This window comes from Chiloscyllium plagiosum, unplaced genomic scaffold (genome assembly GCF_037043375.1).
Source record: "Chiloscyllium plagiosum isolate Xiang-an unplaced genomic scaffold, Cpla_swu_hap1 HiC_scaffold_9, whole genome shotgun sequence".
In the NCBI taxonomy this organism is placed as follows: Eukaryota; Metazoa; Chordata; class Chondrichthyes; order Orectolobiformes; family Hemiscylliidae; genus Chiloscyllium; species Chiloscyllium plagiosum.
Window position 1 is genome coordinate 5,557,970 of NW_028270147.1, and position 17,945 is coordinate 5,575,914.

Consider the following 17,945-nt stretch of genomic DNA (forward strand, 5'->3'; position numbering starts at 1 on the left):
TTTGCTGAGGTCAAAGTCCTATTACAGGTCTCTCTCAACCTGTAAATCTAGATTTGAACTCCCATCGAGAGAATGCATGTCAGTTTAATGTGAAGGCTTGTTTCCACAGAAATGATTACACTAGTGAATGTCTTTGGCAGGGTGATTTCCCCAGCCCAGCTCTGAATAAGATGATACTTTTAATGTTAACAATACATCACATGATCTAGAAGCCGAATTCGGATATTCGGCCCATCAGATCTCCTCCACCAGTCAATCATAGCTGACATGTTTCTCATCCCTCATTCTCCTGCCTTTCTCTGTAACCCTCGATCCCCTTACTAATCAGAAGCCTATCAATCTTTGCCTCAATGACTTGGCCCCCACAGCCCTCTGCGGCAATGACTTCCACCGATTAACCACCCTCCAGCTGAAGAAATTCCTCCTCATCTCCATTCTAAAGGGTCCTCCCTTCACTGAGGTTGTGCCCTTTGGTCCTGGTCTGGTCTCTCCTAGTAGTGGAAATCTTCTCCACATCCACTGTATCTAGGCCGTTCAGTATTCTGTAAGTTTCAATGAGATTCTAAACTCCATTGAGGACAGTCCCAGAGTCCTCAACTGCTCTTCATGTGACAAGCCCATCATCTCTGGGATCATTCTTGTTAATCTTTACTGCACACCCCTTTTCCCCCCCCTCCAAGGTCAGCACATCCTTCCTTCGATACGGGGCCCAAAATGCTCTCAGTATTCCAAATGCGATCTGACTAGCGATTTATACAGCCTCAGCAATACATCTCTGCTCTTGTATTCTGATATACACATCACTGGCTGGGCAAATATTTTATTGCCGCCTTGAACTGTTCCAGGTTGACCATGTCCTTGGGAGAGGGATACAGGATTTTGTCCCAGTAACACTGAAGAAATGGTGATGAATTTCCAAGTCATGATCCTTGGGTTAAACCTCCACCAGTCATGTGTCTCTGATGAAAGAGTAACCCTGTGCTCATGTGGGTCTGTACGGTGACTTTACCATTCCTAATATTACAGACTCCATCTCTAACAATACCAGGCAGACCACGCATAAAGCCTTCGGGTGTCAAAAAGTCTTCATTGTCTGAAAAGCTTCAATTTCATTGTAAGACACATGGCTTTTATTAGATTTGGCGATGTATCTGGGAGTGCCTGGCATGAGGGACATTGTATGGAGGGAGCCTATAATTTAATGATCTACACAATAGCAAAGCAATACAGGGAGCATTAATTAATCTATCTAGAGGAACACTGGCCTAATCATTCAAACTTTGTTCTTTTTATCTTGTAGATTACTTTTGACAATAAAGCACACAGTGGAAGAATCCAAATTAACTTGGACAACGATGTTTCCATTCGGGAGTGTAAACGCTGGCATGTAACTGGGGGCAGTATGTGTGTTTTAGTTTACTCTCTGTTGACAAAGAATTTGTTTAATTTAGTTTAATGAGTTTATGTTGAAACCAGTTGCTCCAGATCCTTCTATAAAGAGTTGTAAGGGGTGGGCAGGAAAGTGTGACTGAGGCGGAGATGAAACCAGCCATGATAGTTTTAAATGGTGGAATAGACTCGAGGGGTTGAATGGTCTACTCCTCATTCTTTGTGTAAGGTCACTGCTGATCATTTAGTTCCTCCCTGTGACCAATGGGTATTTATTTTAATGTTTAATCATGTCTGGGTATAAATATTGCTGGTATTTATTGTCCATCCCTAATTGTCATTGTGGTGAAGCTCTTGAAGTCCTTGTGGGTCAAAGCACACCCGGAGTGCTGTTTGAGATCTTCTGCAGTGACTTTTGTGCAATGGAATGTCATAGAGTCATAGAGATGTACCGTACCGAAACAGACCCTTCGGTCCAACTTGTCCATGCTGACCAGATATTCCAACCCAATCGAGTCCCACCTGCCAGCACCTGGCCCATATCCCTCCAAACCCTTCCTATTCATATACCCATCCAGATGCCTTTTAAATGTTGTAATTGTACCAGCCTCCACCACTTCCTCTGGCAGCTCATTCCACACACACACCACCCTCTGCATGAAAAAGTTGCTCCTTCGATCTCTTTTATATCTTTCCCCTCTCACCCTAAACCTATGTCCTCTAGTTCTGTACTTCCCCACCCCAGGGAAAATACCTTGTCTATTTCCCCTTATCCACACCCCTCATGATTTTATAAAGCTCTATAAGGTCACCCCACAGCCTCCAGCACTCCAGGGAAAACAGCCCCAGGCTCTCCTTATAGCTCAAACCTTCTAACCCTGGCAACATGCTTGTAAATCTACAGAATTCATAACAACAATGCTGTATTTGTATTGCACCTTTAAAATGATCAGTGCTAAAATGCTTCACAGCCATATTATAAAATATGGTCCTGAGCCACCAAACTAGATATTAAGGTTGATTCATCAAAAACTTGGTCAGAAATGTAAGTTTTGTCAAGGCTTCACTTTAAAGGGAGGTGAGACTTAAGAGGTGATGGCACACATTCCAGAGCATTTGTGGGCGGCACGGTGGCACAGTGGTTAGCACTGCTGCCTCACAGCGCCAGAGACCCGGGTTCAATTCCCGCCTCAGGCGACTGACTGTGTGGAGTTTGCACGTTCTCCCCGTGTCTGCGTGGGTTTCCTTCGGGTGCTCCGGTTTCCTCCCACAGTCCAAAGATGTGCAGGGTCAGGCGAATTGGCCATACTAAATTGCCCGTAGTGTTAGGTAAGGGGTAAATGTAGGGGTATGGGTGGGTTTCGCTTCGGCGGGTCGGTGTGGACTTGTAGGGCCGAAGGGCCTGTTTCCACACTGTAATCTAATCTAATCTAATCTAAGCATGGGGCCCAGGCAACTGAAAGAACATAAATTATGGCAGAGTAATTCAAATCAAGGATACAATGTAATATAACTGTTGTTTTATGCATATTTGAAATGTTTGGGTGAGTTTAAAAACACAAAAACATGGGTTACTAAGTTAATTAGCTTGTAAATGTTTCTGTGGCCATGGTGATTTCATTCTTAACCGTTTGAGAGCTACTTAGATAGTCTAATGGGTTAGACTGTTGAAGCAGCTGTAGGCCGTTCAGTCTGTCAAATCTGGTCGACATTCGATGAGATTATGGCTGATCTGATAATCCTCAACTCCACTTTCTTGCCCATGAGTACTTTTATTCATTAAAAATCCGACTCCGCTTTGAATATATTTAACAGTTTTGCTGCTACAGCCTCTGAAGTAAAAAAACCTCCCAGATTCACTACCCTCTAAGAGAATTCCTCTTCATCTCCGAAAACACAAATATGCTGGAGATCACAGTGGGTCAGGCAGCATCCGTGGAGAGTGAGCAAGCTCAGCTTTCGAGTCTAGATGACTCTACATCAGAGCTTAACCTGCTGTGATTTGAAGCATTTTTTTTGCTGTTTTTATTACAGATTCCAGTTTCTGCAATAATTTGCTTTTCTTCTTCTCTGTTTGAAATGTGATCCCTTATTCTGAGATGATGCCCTCCTAGACTCTTCCACAAGGGGAAGCTATCTCTCCACATCCAGCCTGTCAAGCCCCCTCAGAATTTTGTATGTTTCAATAAGGTAACCTTTCCTTCAAAGCTCCATTTGGGCCCAACCCATAAGCGAATCCATCCATACTCAGGATCGGGTATGTGAACCCTCTCTGGACTGCCTCCAGTGTCAGAGTGTCATACCTTAGACAAGAGATCCCAGACTAGTCACTGTATCCAGCTGTGGTCTGGTTTGTTATAGCTATATTTGTTATAGTCTTGATGAGACTTCCCTGTTTTTATGCTGCATTCATTCTGAAATAAAGGCATTTCATTTGCCTTCCCTATTCCCAACTGAATGTACATAGAACAATACAGCACAGAACAGGCCCTTCGGCCCACGATGTTGTGCCGAACATTTGTCCTAGCTTAAGCACCTATCCATGTACCTATCCAATTGCCGCTTAAAGGTCATCAATGATTCTAACTCTGCCACTCCCACAGGCAGTGCATTCCTTGCCCCCACCACTCTGGGTAAAGAACCTACCCCTGACATCCCCCCTATACCTTCCACCCTTCACCTTAAATTTATGTCCCCTTGTAACACACTGTTGTACTCGGGGGGAGGGGGGGGAAAGTCTCTGACTGTCTACTCTATCTATTCCCCTGATCATCTTATAAACCTCTATCAAGTCACCCCTCATCCTTCACCGTTCCAACGAGAAAAGGCCTAGCACTCTCAACCTATCCTCGTACGACCTATTCTCCATTCCAGGCAACATCCTGGTAAATCTTTTCTGCACCCTCTCCAAAGCTTCCACATCTTGCCTAAAGTGAGGCGACCAGAACTGCACACAGTACTCCAAATGTGGCCTAACCAAGGTCCTGTACAGCTGCAACATCACTTCACGACTCTTGAATTCAATCCCTCTGCTAATGAACACTAATACACCATAGGCCTTCTTACAAGCTCTATCCACCTGAGTGACAACTTTCAAAGATCTATGAACATAGACCCCAAGATCCCTCTGCTCCTCCACCTTACTAAGAACCCTACCGTTAACCCTGTATTCTGCATTCTTATTTGTCCTTCCAAAATGGACAACCTCACACTTGGCAGGGTTGAACTCCATCTGCCACTCCTCAGCCCAGCTCTGCATCATATCTAAGTCCCTTTGCAGCCGACAACAGCCCCCCTCACTATCCACAACTCCACCAATCTTCGTATCGTCTGCAAATTTACTGACCCACCCTTCGACTGCCTTTTCCAAGTCATTAATAAAAATTACAAACAGCAGACGACCCAGAACTGATCCCTGCGGAACTCCACTTGTAACTGGGCTCCAGGATGAATATTTACCATCTAACACCACCCTCTGACTTCAACCGGTTAGCCAGTTCTCTATCCAACTGGCCAAATTTCCCTCTATCCCATGCCTCCTGACTTTCTGCATAAGCCTACCATGGGGAACCTTCTCAAATGCTTTACTAAAATCCATGTACACTACATCAACTGCTCTACCCTCATCCACATGCTTGGTCACCTCCTCAAAGAATTCAATAAGACTTGTAAGGCAAGACCTACCCCTCACAAATCCGTGCTGGCTGTCCCTAATCAAGCAGTGTCTTTCCAGATACTCATAAATCCTATCCCTTAGTACTCTTTCCATTACTTTGCCTACCACTGAAGTAAGACTAACCACCCCCATTGACAGTGAAGACGAAAAGATCATTGCCAACGGTTCTGCAATTTCCTCTCTTCCCACATAATCCTATGATATATCCCGTCAGGCCTGGGGGACTTGTCTATCCTCAAGTTTTTCAAAATGCCCAACACATCTTCCTTCCTAACAAGTATCTTCTCTAGCTTACCAGTCCGTTTCATACTCTCCTCTTCAACAATACGGTCCCTCTCATTTGTAAATACTGAAGAAAAGTACTCATTCAAGACCTCTCCTATCTCTTCCGACTCAATACACAGTCTCCCACTACTGTCCTTGATCGGACCTACCCTCGTTCCCATCATTCTCATGTTTCTCACATACGCATAAAATGCCTTGGGGTTATCCTTGTTCCTACCCGCCAAAGATTTTTCATGCCCTCTCTTAGCTCTAATCCCTTTCTTCAGCTCCCTCCTGGCTATCCTGTATCCCTCCAACGCTCTGTCTGAACCTTGTTGCCTCAACCTTATGTAAGCCCCCTTCTTCCTCTTCACAAGACATTCAACCTCCTTCTGAGCGGAAAATGTGTTGCTGGAAAAGCGCAGCAGGTCAGGCAGCATCCAGGGAACAGGAGAATCGACGTTTCGGGCATAAGCCCTTCCTGGATGCTGCCTGACCTGCTGCGCTTTTCCAGCAACACATTTTCAGCTCTGATCTCCAGCATCTGCAGACCTCACTTTCTCCTCCATTCAACTTCCCTCATCAACCAAGGTTCCCTCACATGACCATCTCTTTCCTGCCTGACAGGTACATACAGATCAAGGGCACGTCGTATCTGTTCCTTGAAAAAGTTCCACATTTCAACGACATCCTTCCCTGACGACAGCCTATGCTCCCAACTTATGCTCCTCAGATCCTGTCTTGCAGCATCATATTTACCCTTCCCCCAATTGTAAAACCTACCCTGTTGCACGCACCTATCTCTCTCCATAACCAAGGTGAAAGTCACAATTGTGGTCACCGTCACCAAAATGCTCACCCACTAACAAGCCCATCAGTTGTCCTGGTTCGTTACCAAGTACCAAATCCAATATGGCCTCCCCTCTGGTCGGACAATCTACATACTGAGTTAGAAAAGCTTCCTGGACACACTGCACAAACACCACCCCATCCAATCTACTTGATCTAAAGAGCTTCCAATCAATATTTGGGAAGTTGAAGTCGCCCATGACTACTACCCTGTGGCTTCTGCACCTTTCCAAAATCTGTTTCCCAATCTGTTTCTCCACATCTCTGCTGCTATTGGGGGGCCTATAGTAAACACCCAACAAGGTGACTGCTCCTTTCCTATTTCTGACTTCAGCCCATACTACCTCCAAAGGCAGATCCCCCTCGAACTGCCTTTCTGCAGTCGTTATACCATTTCTAATTAGCAATGCCACCTCCCCACCTTTTTTTACCACCTCCCCCCCCCCCCCCCCCGCCCCAAATCTTACCGAAACTTCTGTAACCAGGAACCTCCAACAGCCATTCCTGTCCCACATCTATCCATGTTTCCGTGATGGCCACAACATTGTAGTCCCAGGTACCGATCCACGCCTTAAGTTCACCCACCTTATTTCTGATCCTCCTTGCGTTGAAGTATACACACTTGAACCCATCTCTGTCTGTAAGTATTCCCTGTCAGTGCTACCTTCTCCACAGCCTCCCTACATTCTTGGACATCTTGACAAACAGCTAGCCTACTTGCTGGACTACAAGTCCGGATCCCATCCCCCTGCCAAATTAGTTTAAACCCCCCCCGAAGAGTGCTAGCAAACCTACCTCCCAGGATATTGGTGCCCTTCTGGTTCAGGTGCAACCCGTCCTGCTTGTACAGGTCCCACCTTCCCCAGAATGCAGTCCAATTGTCCAAATACCTGAAGCCCTCCCTCCTACACCATCCTTGCAGCCATGTGTTCAACTGCACTCTCTCCCTATTCCTTGCCTCACTGTCACGTGGCACCGGCAACAACCCAGAGATGACGACTCTGTCCGTCCTAGCTTTTAGCTTCCAGCCTAACTCCCTGAGCTCCTGAATGACCTCCCCACCCCTCTTCCCACCTATGTCGTTGGTGCCAATGTGCACCACGACTTCTGGCTGCACACCCTCCCCCTTAAGGATTCTGAAGACACGGTAGATGCTAGCTTTTTGATTTATACATAAAAAATCCCAAATCCTGTGCTGTAGCTTCCTGTAGTCTTTCTCTATTTAAATAACATTCAGCTCCTCTACCTATCCTTCTAAAATGCACAACATATTTTCCTGCATTATATTCCTCCTGCCAAGATTTTGCCTATTCATTTCATGTGCCTACATCCCTCTACAGACTTTGTCATCGCCACCACTTGCCTTCCCATTTATTTTCATATCATCCTCAAACTTGGCTACAGTGCATTTACTTTTGTCATATGAATCATTAATTTAGTTTGTAATTGAAATGGTTAGATTCCCTACAGTGTGGAAACAGACCCTTCGGCCCAACAAGTTCACGCCGACCCTCCGAAGAGTAATCCACCCAGACCCATTTCCCCCTGACTAATCCACCTAACTCTATGGGCAATTTAGCATGGCCAATTCACCTGACCTGCACTTCTTTGGATTGTGGGAGGAAACCGGAGCACCTGGAGGAAACCGACGCAGACACAGGGAGAATGTGCAAACTCCACACAGGCAGTTGCCCGAAGCTGGAATCGAACCCAGGTCCCTGGTGCTGTGAGGCAGCAGTGCTAACCACTGAGCCACCGCGCTGCCCCTTAAATATTGTGGCCCCAGCACTGATTCCTGTGGCACTCTGCTAGCTACAGGTTACCAACCTCGCCATTATCTCAACAAAATTGAGGGGCATGGATAGGATAAATAGACAAAGTCTTTTCCCTGGAGTGGGAGTCCAGAACTAAAGGGTATAGGTTTAGGGTGAGGGAAAGATATAAAAGAGACCTAAGGGAAAACGTTTTCAAGCAGAGGGTGGTATGTGTATGGAATGAGCTGCCAGAGGAAGTGGTGGAGGCTGGTACAATTGCAACATTTAAAAGGCATCTAGATGGGTATATGAATAGGAAGTGTTTGGAGGGATATGGGCCAGGTGCTGGCAGGTGAGACTAGATTGGTTTGGGATATCTGATCGGCATGGACAGGATGGACCGAAGGGTCTGTTTCCGTGCTGTACATCTCTATGACTCTATGGCATCCTTTATAATAGGCTCATTTTCTCAACAACAGACATTAAGCTACCTGGCTTATAGTTACCTGTCCTTTGGCTCCTTCACTTTTTGAATAAGAGTGTTTCATCGGCAGTTTTGTAATCCTCTAGAACTTCTAGAATTTTATGGTCGAGTAATATGGACAATTGCACCACAAGGTTTATTGTTGGAAATTTCTGGATTGGAAGTTTTTTTTAGTTCAAGGGAAGCAGAGTGGTGAGAGAGACTTGTTTCAGTTTTTTAAACATTGTTTTGGGCAGTTCTGTGAACCTATGCAGCAATGTATTTATAATGCAGATTCCCTGAGAAGGGGAGAATATCATAAACTAGAATATTGTAGAATAAAGCATTAGAGATATCCCAACACTCCCAGTCCTGAAAGGACTTAAACATTTTTAATAACTGCAGGAATAAACTATATCAGAGGCTAGGAGTTGGTCACAGTTACCACAAACCTATCAAGACATTTAGGGAAAGGGATTCTGGTGTGAGTACTCTACTGGGAATATAGTCTTATTAAACTTGTGAAGGAATATTTTGGGATTGGTGGGATGATACTATTGCTTTATATTTAAAACACACTGAATTTGCATTCATAAAATGAATAAGCTAATCAATTTTTCTATCATTTTCTTTGATAAATTTAGTTTTATTGTGAAAACAAAATCTGCAACAACGCTTGCTTCTGTCCCAATGGAAGACCACTGTTAAACTGAAGCAAAATGCAATCTATTGTGCCAGATTTCCATCTGGGATCTGATGTGTCCAGTAAGAACAATAGCTTGGACCGTGATGACAGGAAGCCAAAAGTAAACAGTGCAGTGGGTTGTGTGGCTGAAGGAGATTCCAGAGAAGGCTGGGTTTGAGAGTCTTATGAAATTTGACATAGGGATGATAGGGGAATGGGCATTGGAGTGACTTGCGATGCTGAGAGTTGAGTTTTGGATAATCTGAAACTTTGTGGATGGTTCAAGTGGGAGAGCAGCCAGGAATATGTTAGAACAGTCATGTCTCAAGGTAAGGAGCGAGTCGCTTGGGATGGAATGTTCCAGACTGGGTAAGGAAGGCAGGTTTCTTTCCCTGAAGCATGTTATTTGGGTTTTCACCAAAATACTTGTAAATGAAGTATTTGTAAATCTGGTGGATAAATCATTGGTACTTGGACAGTCCTGCCAATCTAATCTGTACTTTTAAGGTCACTTTTACGGAAAAACTGTTGAAATCAAACTGCCGTGGTGGGTTTTGAACTTGTTGCCTGGTTTATTAGTCTAGTAATTCAGTAAGGTGACCACAATACTAGTCTAGGCGGAAGTGGGCACTAGTCTACCCCATTCATGTACAGAATGGGAAGATTGTATTTGGCCAATAGATTGTGACAGCGCTGTGATGCATCTCAAACCTCGATCTCCCAAATCCCTCTGCTCTTCAAAAACAACTACTTTCACTGGCCACAAAAATACTGGCTGTGTTTTGTTTCAGCCAGAATATAACGCCTGGCACTTGTTGAGATTCCGATTCTGACTGGGGCATTGTAGAATCACGGAACTATAAAGGATGGGAAAGAGTAACCCTATTACTCTGTAGGGGGGGGGGGGGAAGGGAAGAGGGTGAGGAGAGAAACAAAACTAAATAAACAAAAGATGGGGGGGATGGGGCAAACTCAATGTTCCAATCTCTCCTAAATTAACCATTTTGCCACCAAACGTGCTCATTGTAAGATGCACACCTGTCCACTAGATGGAGTGTCAGACCTGCTATCTATCAACAGTTGTTGGTATAAAATGTCTTTGAATCGATGGCTGGCATTTAGCTGTGATTTGCTTTGGTAATTTTAAAATTTAAATTTGCATTTCTCTCTTTTTCCAAGTACAAAGGAACACTCACTACATGATGGTCTTTGATGCCCTTATTGTTGTGATTTGTTTGAGCTCGTTAATTCTCTGCACTCGATCTGTTATCAATGGGATAAAGCTGCAGAATGTACGTATGGGACTGAATAAGGAGAGTTTTGTTTTCTTGTAATTCCTTTGGAAAACGTGCTCCTCAGTAACTATGGCTGCTCTTTACCCTTCAGGAGTTTGTTGACTTCTTCTTGCTCCACTACAATAAAAACGTGGCGTGGTCTGATCGCATGGAGTTTGTTAATGGCTGGTACATCCTGATCATCATTAGTGATTTGCTGACCATCATTGGATCTGTCCTAAAAATGGAAATTGAGGCGAAGGTAAGGGACAAGGATCCAGCCTGATGTTTGAACCTGAGAAACGACTTTGGGTCGTATTGTCCCTTGAGCCTGCTTTACCAATCAATATAGTCCTTGATGCTGATCAGACCTACTTTCCACTTTCCTGCCTATTGTGCATGGGCTGCAGACGCTGGAGCAGCTTTGTGATAATGTCATAGAGCTGCGCATCATTGAGTATAAATAACACAATGTGGGTGGAGTTGGCTTTGTTTTAAGAGCACATGGCTGTGAACATCTGGAAATAGATCAGTCCTTGCCAAATGTAATTAAAAATCTCAGCCTGGTACGCAAATGATGAATATCGTAGTATTTAGCTTTAATGCTCATTAAATAACAATTCCTGATTTTTTTTGTCTCTTCCTCCACAATTCTGTCTTTGGACTCGATCAGTGTGACATCAAACTCCACAATCAGACCACCCACTTCCTATAATTCCTTTGGAGATTGAAGACTATCCTGTTTCCTGACAGAGAGAACAATGGGATGCAGACAATCGCAGACATTCACTGCCCCTTTGGATGCAGAAATTTTAACCTTCCTCTGGTCCTAAATGATCAGCCACGTATCCAGCCAGGCTTCTCTATTAAGACTAGAACATGTCGGAGCAGAAGTAGACCATTCGGCCCATTGAGTCTGCCCTGCCCTTTCAATGAGATCGTTGTTGACCTGATAATCCTCAACTCCACTTTCCTGCCTTTTTCCCCCATAACCCTTCATTCTCTTCCTGATGAAACATCTGTCCTTCAGCCTTGAACATATTTAATCTCCCAGCCTCAACAGCCCTCTGTGCTAAAGAATTCCACAAATTCAGCAGTCTCAGGACAAATTCCTCCTCATCTCTTTGATTGACAACTGCTTATTCACTCTGACCCTTTAAGGAATCTAATCTGCTGTCCTGACCTGGTCTGGCCCATAGCAATGGAGTTGACTTTCTTGAGGGGTACATCGGGTTCCAAGAGATCGATTGTGTTAGGGGACTCTCTAGTCTGAGGCACAGACAGACGTTTCTGTGGCCGGTAGCGAAAAATCAGAATGGTGTGTTGTCTCCCTGGTGCCAGGATCTAGGATGTCTCAGAGACTGTGCAGAATGCTCAAGGGGGAGAGGGATCAGCAAGAAGTCATTGTCCACTTTGGAACCAATGACACAGGAAGGGGAAAGGTTGAGATTCTGAAGGGAGAATATAGAGAGTTAGGCAGGAATTTAAAAAGATCCTTGAGAGTAGTAGTATCTGGATTACTCCCGGTGCTGCGAGCGAGTGAGGGTAGGAATAGGAGGATAGAGCAGATGAATGCATGGCTGAGGAGCTGGTGTATGGGAGAAGGAATCACATTTTTGGATCATTGGAAGCTGTTTTGGGGTAGAAGTGACCTGTACAAGAAGGACGGATTGTACCTGAATTGGAAGGGGACTAATATACTGACAGGGAGATTTGCTAGAACTGCTTGGGAGGATTTAAACTAGTAAGGTGGGGGGGGGGGGGGGGGGAGACACAGGAAGATAGTGAGGAAAGAAATCGATCTGAGACTGGTACAGTTGAGAAAAGAAACAAGTCAAACAGTCAGGGCAGGCAGGGACAAAGCAGAGAACTAGGTAGGACTGATAAATTAAACTGCATTTATTTCAATGCAATAGCCTAACAAGGAAGGCAGATGAACTCGGGGCATGGTTAGGAACATGGGACTGGGATATCAAAGCAATTACAGAAACATGGCTCAGGGATGGACAGGATTGGCAGCTTAATGTTCCAGGATACAAATGCTACAGGAAGGATAGAAAGGGAGGCAAGAGAGGAGGGGGAGTGGCATTTTTGATAAGGGACAGCATTACAGCTGTACTGAGGGAGGATATTCCTGGAAATACATCCAGGAAAGTTATTTGGGTGGAACTGAGAAATAAGAAAGGGATGATCACCTTATTGGGATTGTATTATAGACCTCCCAATAGTCAGAGAGAAATTGAGAAACAAACTTGGAAGGAGATCTCCGTTATCTGTAAGAATAATAGGGTGGTTATGGTAGGGGATTTTAACTTTTCAAACATAGACTGGGACTGCCGTAGTGTTAAGGGTTTAGATGGAGAGGAATTTGTGTGTACAAGACAATTTTCAGTCTGTGGATGTACCTACCAGAGAAGGTACAAAACTTGATCTACTCTTGGGGAAATTAGGCAGGGCAGGTGACTGAGGTGTCAGTGGGGGAGCACTTTGTGGCCAATGACCATAAATCTATTGGATTTAAAATTAGTGATGGAAAAGGATAGACCAGATCTAGAAGTTGAAGTTCTAAATTGGAGAAGGGCCAATTTTGCCGGTATTAGGCAAGAGCTTTCAAAAGCTGATTGGGAGCAGATGTTTGCAGGTAAAGGGACGGCTGGAAAATGGGAAGCCTTCAGAAATGAGAAAACAAGAATCCAGAGAAAGTATATTCCTGTTTGGGTGAAAGGGAAGGCTGGTAGGTGTAGGAAATGCTGGATGACTAAAGAAATTGAGGGTTTGATGAAGAAAAAGAAGGAAGCATATGTCAGCTATAGAGAAGATAGATTGAATGAGTCCTTACAGTATAAAGGCAATAGGAGTATACTTGAGAGAAATCAGGAAAGCAAAAAGGGGACATGAGATAGCTTTGACAAATAGAGTTAAAGAAAATCCAAAGGGTTTTTACAAATACTTTAAGGACAGATGGGTAACTAGGGAGAGAATAGGGCCCCTCAAAGATCAGTAAGGTGGCCTTTGTGTGGAGCCGCAGGAGATGGGGAGATACTAATTGAGAATTTTGCATCAGTGTTTACTGTGGAAAAGGATATGGAAGATATAGACTGTAGGGAAATAGATGGTGACACCTTGAAAAATGTCCATATTACAGAGGAGGAAGTGCTGGATATCTTGAAATGGTTAAAGGTGACTAAATCCCCAGGACCTGATCAGGTGTACCCAGAACTCTGGGAAGCTAGGGAAGTGATTGCTGGGCCTCTGACTGAGATATTTGTATCATAGATAGTCATAGGTGAGGTGCTGGAAGACTGGAGGTTGGCTAACATGGTGCCACTGTTTAAGAAGGGCGGTAAGGACAAGCCAGGGAACTATAGACCAGTGAGCTTGACCTCAGTGGTGGGCAAGTTGTTGGAGGGAAGCCTAAGGGACAGGATGTACATGTATTTGGAAAGGCAAGGACTGATTAGAGATAGTCAACATAGCTTTGTGCATGGGAAATCGTGTCTCACAAACTTGACTGAGTTTTTTGAAGAAGTAACAAAGAGGATTGATGAGGGCAGAGCAGTAGATGGGATCTATATGGACTTCAGCAAGGTGTTTGACAGGGTTCCCCATGGGAGACTGGTTAGCAAGGTTAGATCTCATGGAATACAGGGATTTGGATACAGAACTGGCTCAAAGGTAGAAGATAGAGCGTGGTGGTGGAGGGTTGTTTTTCAGACTGGAGGCCTGTGACCAGTGGAGTGCCACAAGGATCGGTGCTGGGTCCATTACTTTTCGCCATTTACATAAATGCTTTGGATGTGAGCATAAGAGGTATAAGTAAGTTTGCAGATTACACCAAAATTGGAGGTGTAGTGGACAGCAATGAAGGTTATGTCAGAGTATAACAGGATCTTGATCAGATGGGGCAATGGGCTGAGAAGTGTCAGATGGAGTTTAATTTAGATAAATGCGAGGTGCTGCATTTTGGGAAAGCAAATCTTAGCAGGATTTCACACTTAATGGTAAGGTCCGAGGGAGTGTTACTGATTCATGACACATTGGAGTGCAGGTTTGTAGCTCCTTGAAAGTGGAGTCGCAGATAGATAGGATAGTGAAGAAGGCGTTTGGTATGCTTTCCTTTATTGATCAGAGTATTGAGTACAGGAGTTGGGAGGTCATGTTGCGGCTGTACAGGACATTGGTTAGGCCACTGTTGGAATATTGCAGTTGAACAGAGGGAACTATGGAGCTATGAGGGAGGAACTGGCCAAAGTTCAGTACCCTAGCAGGGATGGCAGTGGAACCACAATGGATATAATACAGAAGGTGCAGGGTCAGTTTGTTCCAAAGAGGAAGAAAGATCCTAAGGGGAGGCAAGGGCGGCCGTGGCTGATGAAGGAAGTTAAGGACTGTATAAAGATAAAAGGGAGAAGTAGTATAACATGGCAAAGATGAGCGGGAAGCCGGAGGACTGGGAAACTTTTAAAGAGCAACACAGGATAACTAAAAAGGCAATATTAATGGAGAAAAAAATGAGGTATGAAGGTGAACTGGTCAAAAATATAAAGGAGGATAGTAAAACCTTTTTCAGGTATGTGAAAAGAAACAAAATAGTTAAGACTAAAATTGGGCCCTTGAAGACAGAAACGGGTGAAGTTATTATGGGGAACAAGGAAATGGCAGAAGAGTTGAATCATTGGATCTGTCTTCACTGTCTTCACTGGGGAAGACACAAGCAATCCCGCAGATGTAATTGTGGCTGAAGGACCTGAACTGAAGGGAATTTATATTTGCCAGGAATTGGTGTTGGAGAGACTGTTAGGTCTGAAGGCTGATAAGTCCCTGGGGCCGGATGGCCTACATCCCAGGGTACTGAAGGAGGTGGATCCAGAAATCGTGGATGCGTTGGTGATCATTTCCCAATGTTCTATAGATTCAGGATCAGTTCCTGTGGATTGGAGGGTGGCTAATGTTGTACCACTTTTCAAGAAAGGAGGGAGAGAGAAAATTGGGAATAAAATACCGGTTTGCCTGACGTCATTGGTGAGAAAGATGCTGGAGTCAATTATAAAGGATGAAATTATGACTCATTTGGATACCAGTAATAGGATAGGTCAGAGTCAGCATGGATTTATGAAGGGGAAATCATGCTTGACTAATCTTATGGAATTCTTTGAGGATGTAACTCTGAAGATGGACAAGGGAGAGCCAGTGTATGAAGTGTACCTGGACTTTCAGAAAGCCTTTAATAAGGTCCCACATAGGTTAGTGAGCAAAATTAGGGCATGTGGTATTGGGGACAAGGTACTGACTTGGATTGAAAATTGGCTGGCTGACAGGAAGCAACGAGTAAAATAAATAAAATAGATAAACGGATCCCTTTCGGAATGGCAGGTGGTGACCAGTGGTGTGCCGCAGGGATCAGTGCTGGGACCGCAGCTTTTTACAATGTACATTAATGATATAGATGAAGATATGAAAAGTCATATCAGCAAATTTGCTGATGATACAAAGCTGGGTGGCAGGGTGAAATGTGAGGAGGACCTTAGGAGATTACAGGTTGATCTGGACAGGCTAGGTGAGTGAACAGATGCATGGCAGATGCAGTCTAATGTGGTAAATGTGTGGTTATCCACTTTGGCAAGAACAGGAAGGCAGATACTAACTAAATGGAGTCAAGTTAGGTAAAGGGGGATTACAACGAGGTCTAAATGTTCTTGTACATCAGTCAATGAAGGTAAGCATGCAGGTACAGTAGGCAGTGAAGAAAACTAATAGCATGCTGGCCTTCATGACAAGAGAAATTGAGTATAGGAGCAAAGAGGTCTTTCTGCAGCTGTACAGGGCCCTGGTGAGACCACACCTGGAGTATTGAGTGCAGTTTTGGTCTCCGTATTTGAGGCTATTCTGGCTATTGAGGGAGTGCAGCGTAGGTTCACGAGGTCAATTCCCGGAATGGCAGGACTATCAAATGTTGAAAGATTGGAGCGAGTGGGCTTGTATACACCTGAGTTTAGAAGGATGAGAGAGGATCTGATCGAGACATATAAAATTATTAATGGATAGGACACTCTGGAGGCAGGAAGCAAGTATCCGCTGATGGGTGAGTCCTGAACCAGAGGACACAGTTTAAAAATAAGGGGTAGGATATTTAGAACAGAGTTGAGGAGAAACTTCTTCACCCAGAGAGTGGTGGGTGTGTGGAAGGCTGTGGAGGCCAAGTCTCTGGATACTTTCAAGAAAGGGTTGGATAGAGCTCTCAAGGATAGTGGGATCAAGGGTTATGGAGATAAGGCAGGGACAGGATACTGATCGAGGATGATCAGCCATGATCATGATGAATGGTGGCGCTGGCTCGAAGGGCCAAATGGCCTACTCCTGTACCTATTGTCTATTGTGTGCAATTCTGGTCTCCATCCTATTGGAAAGATGTTATGAAACTTGAAAGGTTCTGAAAAGATTTACAAAGATGTTGCCATGGTTGGAGGATTTGAGCTATAGGGAGAGGTTGAATAGGCTAGGGCTGTTTTCCCTGGAGCGTCAGAGGCTGAGGAGATCATGAGAGGCATGGATAGGATAAATAGACAAAGTCTCTTCCCTGGGGTGGGGGAGTCCAGAACTAGAGGGCATAGGGTTAGGGTAAGGGGGGAAAGATATAAAAGAGACCTAAGGGGCAACCTTTTCACACACAGGGTGGTACGTGTATGCAATGAGCTGCCAGAGAATGTGGTGGAGGCTGTTACAATTGTAACATTTAAGAGACATTTGGATGGGTATATGAATAGGAAGAGTTTGGAGGGATATGGGCCAGGTGCTGGCAAGTGGGACTAGATTGGGTTGGGATATCTGGTCAGCATGGACGGGTTGGACCGAAGGGTCTGTTTCGGTGTTGTACATCTGACTCTGATTTTCAATAGCGCCTCAGGCCATTCAGTTCAAGGCCAATCTGGGATGGACAGTAACTGCTAGCCTTTCACACCGCACCTACCTCCTGTAAAGGTCCTTTTTAAAAAAGTCTACAGTGTGAAAGATGTGTGTTACTGAGGATCCTGTAACTATGTTGAATAAATGGTGTTTTGAGGAGCCTTACTTGTAAATGCAGTGGTAAAGACTTTGAATACTTTGCTGTTATTCTTTGAAAGTAGAGACTGTGGTGCTAGAAAAGCACAGCAGGTCATGCAGCATCCAAGGAGCAGGAGAATCAATGTTTTGGGCATATTCCCCTCATGAGGAATGAGGCTAGGCTTATGCCTGAAACCTGATTCTCCTGCTCCTTAGATGCTGCCTGACCTGCTGTGTTTTTCCATCACCACACTCTCTACTTTGGTTTGGTTCCTAAAGTGGAGAAAAATGAATTTTGGCCTTTTTGGTCTGACTTGTTTCTTTATAAATTGTTGTAAAGTCATTTTGAGGAGTGACCTCAAAATAGCATTTTAAACCTCCACCCCCCACCCCACGCACACACACGTGTGAAAGGTAAAGTTGTCATAGTCTTACCAGGGCTGTGCTCTTTCGAGGGAGAGAGAGAGGGGGACAACTGCTGGTTGTTTAACCTGAGGGTTACTATGCCCCAGATGAGCTCGAGAAAGAGAGTGCTTCATTATAACCTCAG

At 44.5% G+C, this 17,945-nt stretch overlaps 1 protein-coding gene across 1 annotated transcript in view; it reads left to right on the plus strand.

Annotated features, from left to right (window-relative positions):
- Nucleotides 1-17,945, plus strand: part of mcoln3b (mucolipin TRP cation channel 3b) — a 39,012-nt gene that overhangs the window by 13,085 nt on the left and 7,982 nt on the right. Inside the window, exons 6-8 of the mRNA XM_043700116.2 lie at nucleotides 1,301-1,400; nucleotides 10,260-10,372; nucleotides 10,467-10,616. Coding sequence (XP_043556051.2) covers nucleotides 1,301-1,400; nucleotides 10,260-10,372; nucleotides 10,467-10,616 — 363 coding nt within the window. The remainder of the gene's footprint in view (nucleotides 1-1,300; nucleotides 1,401-10,259; nucleotides 10,373-10,466; nucleotides 10,617-17,945) is intronic.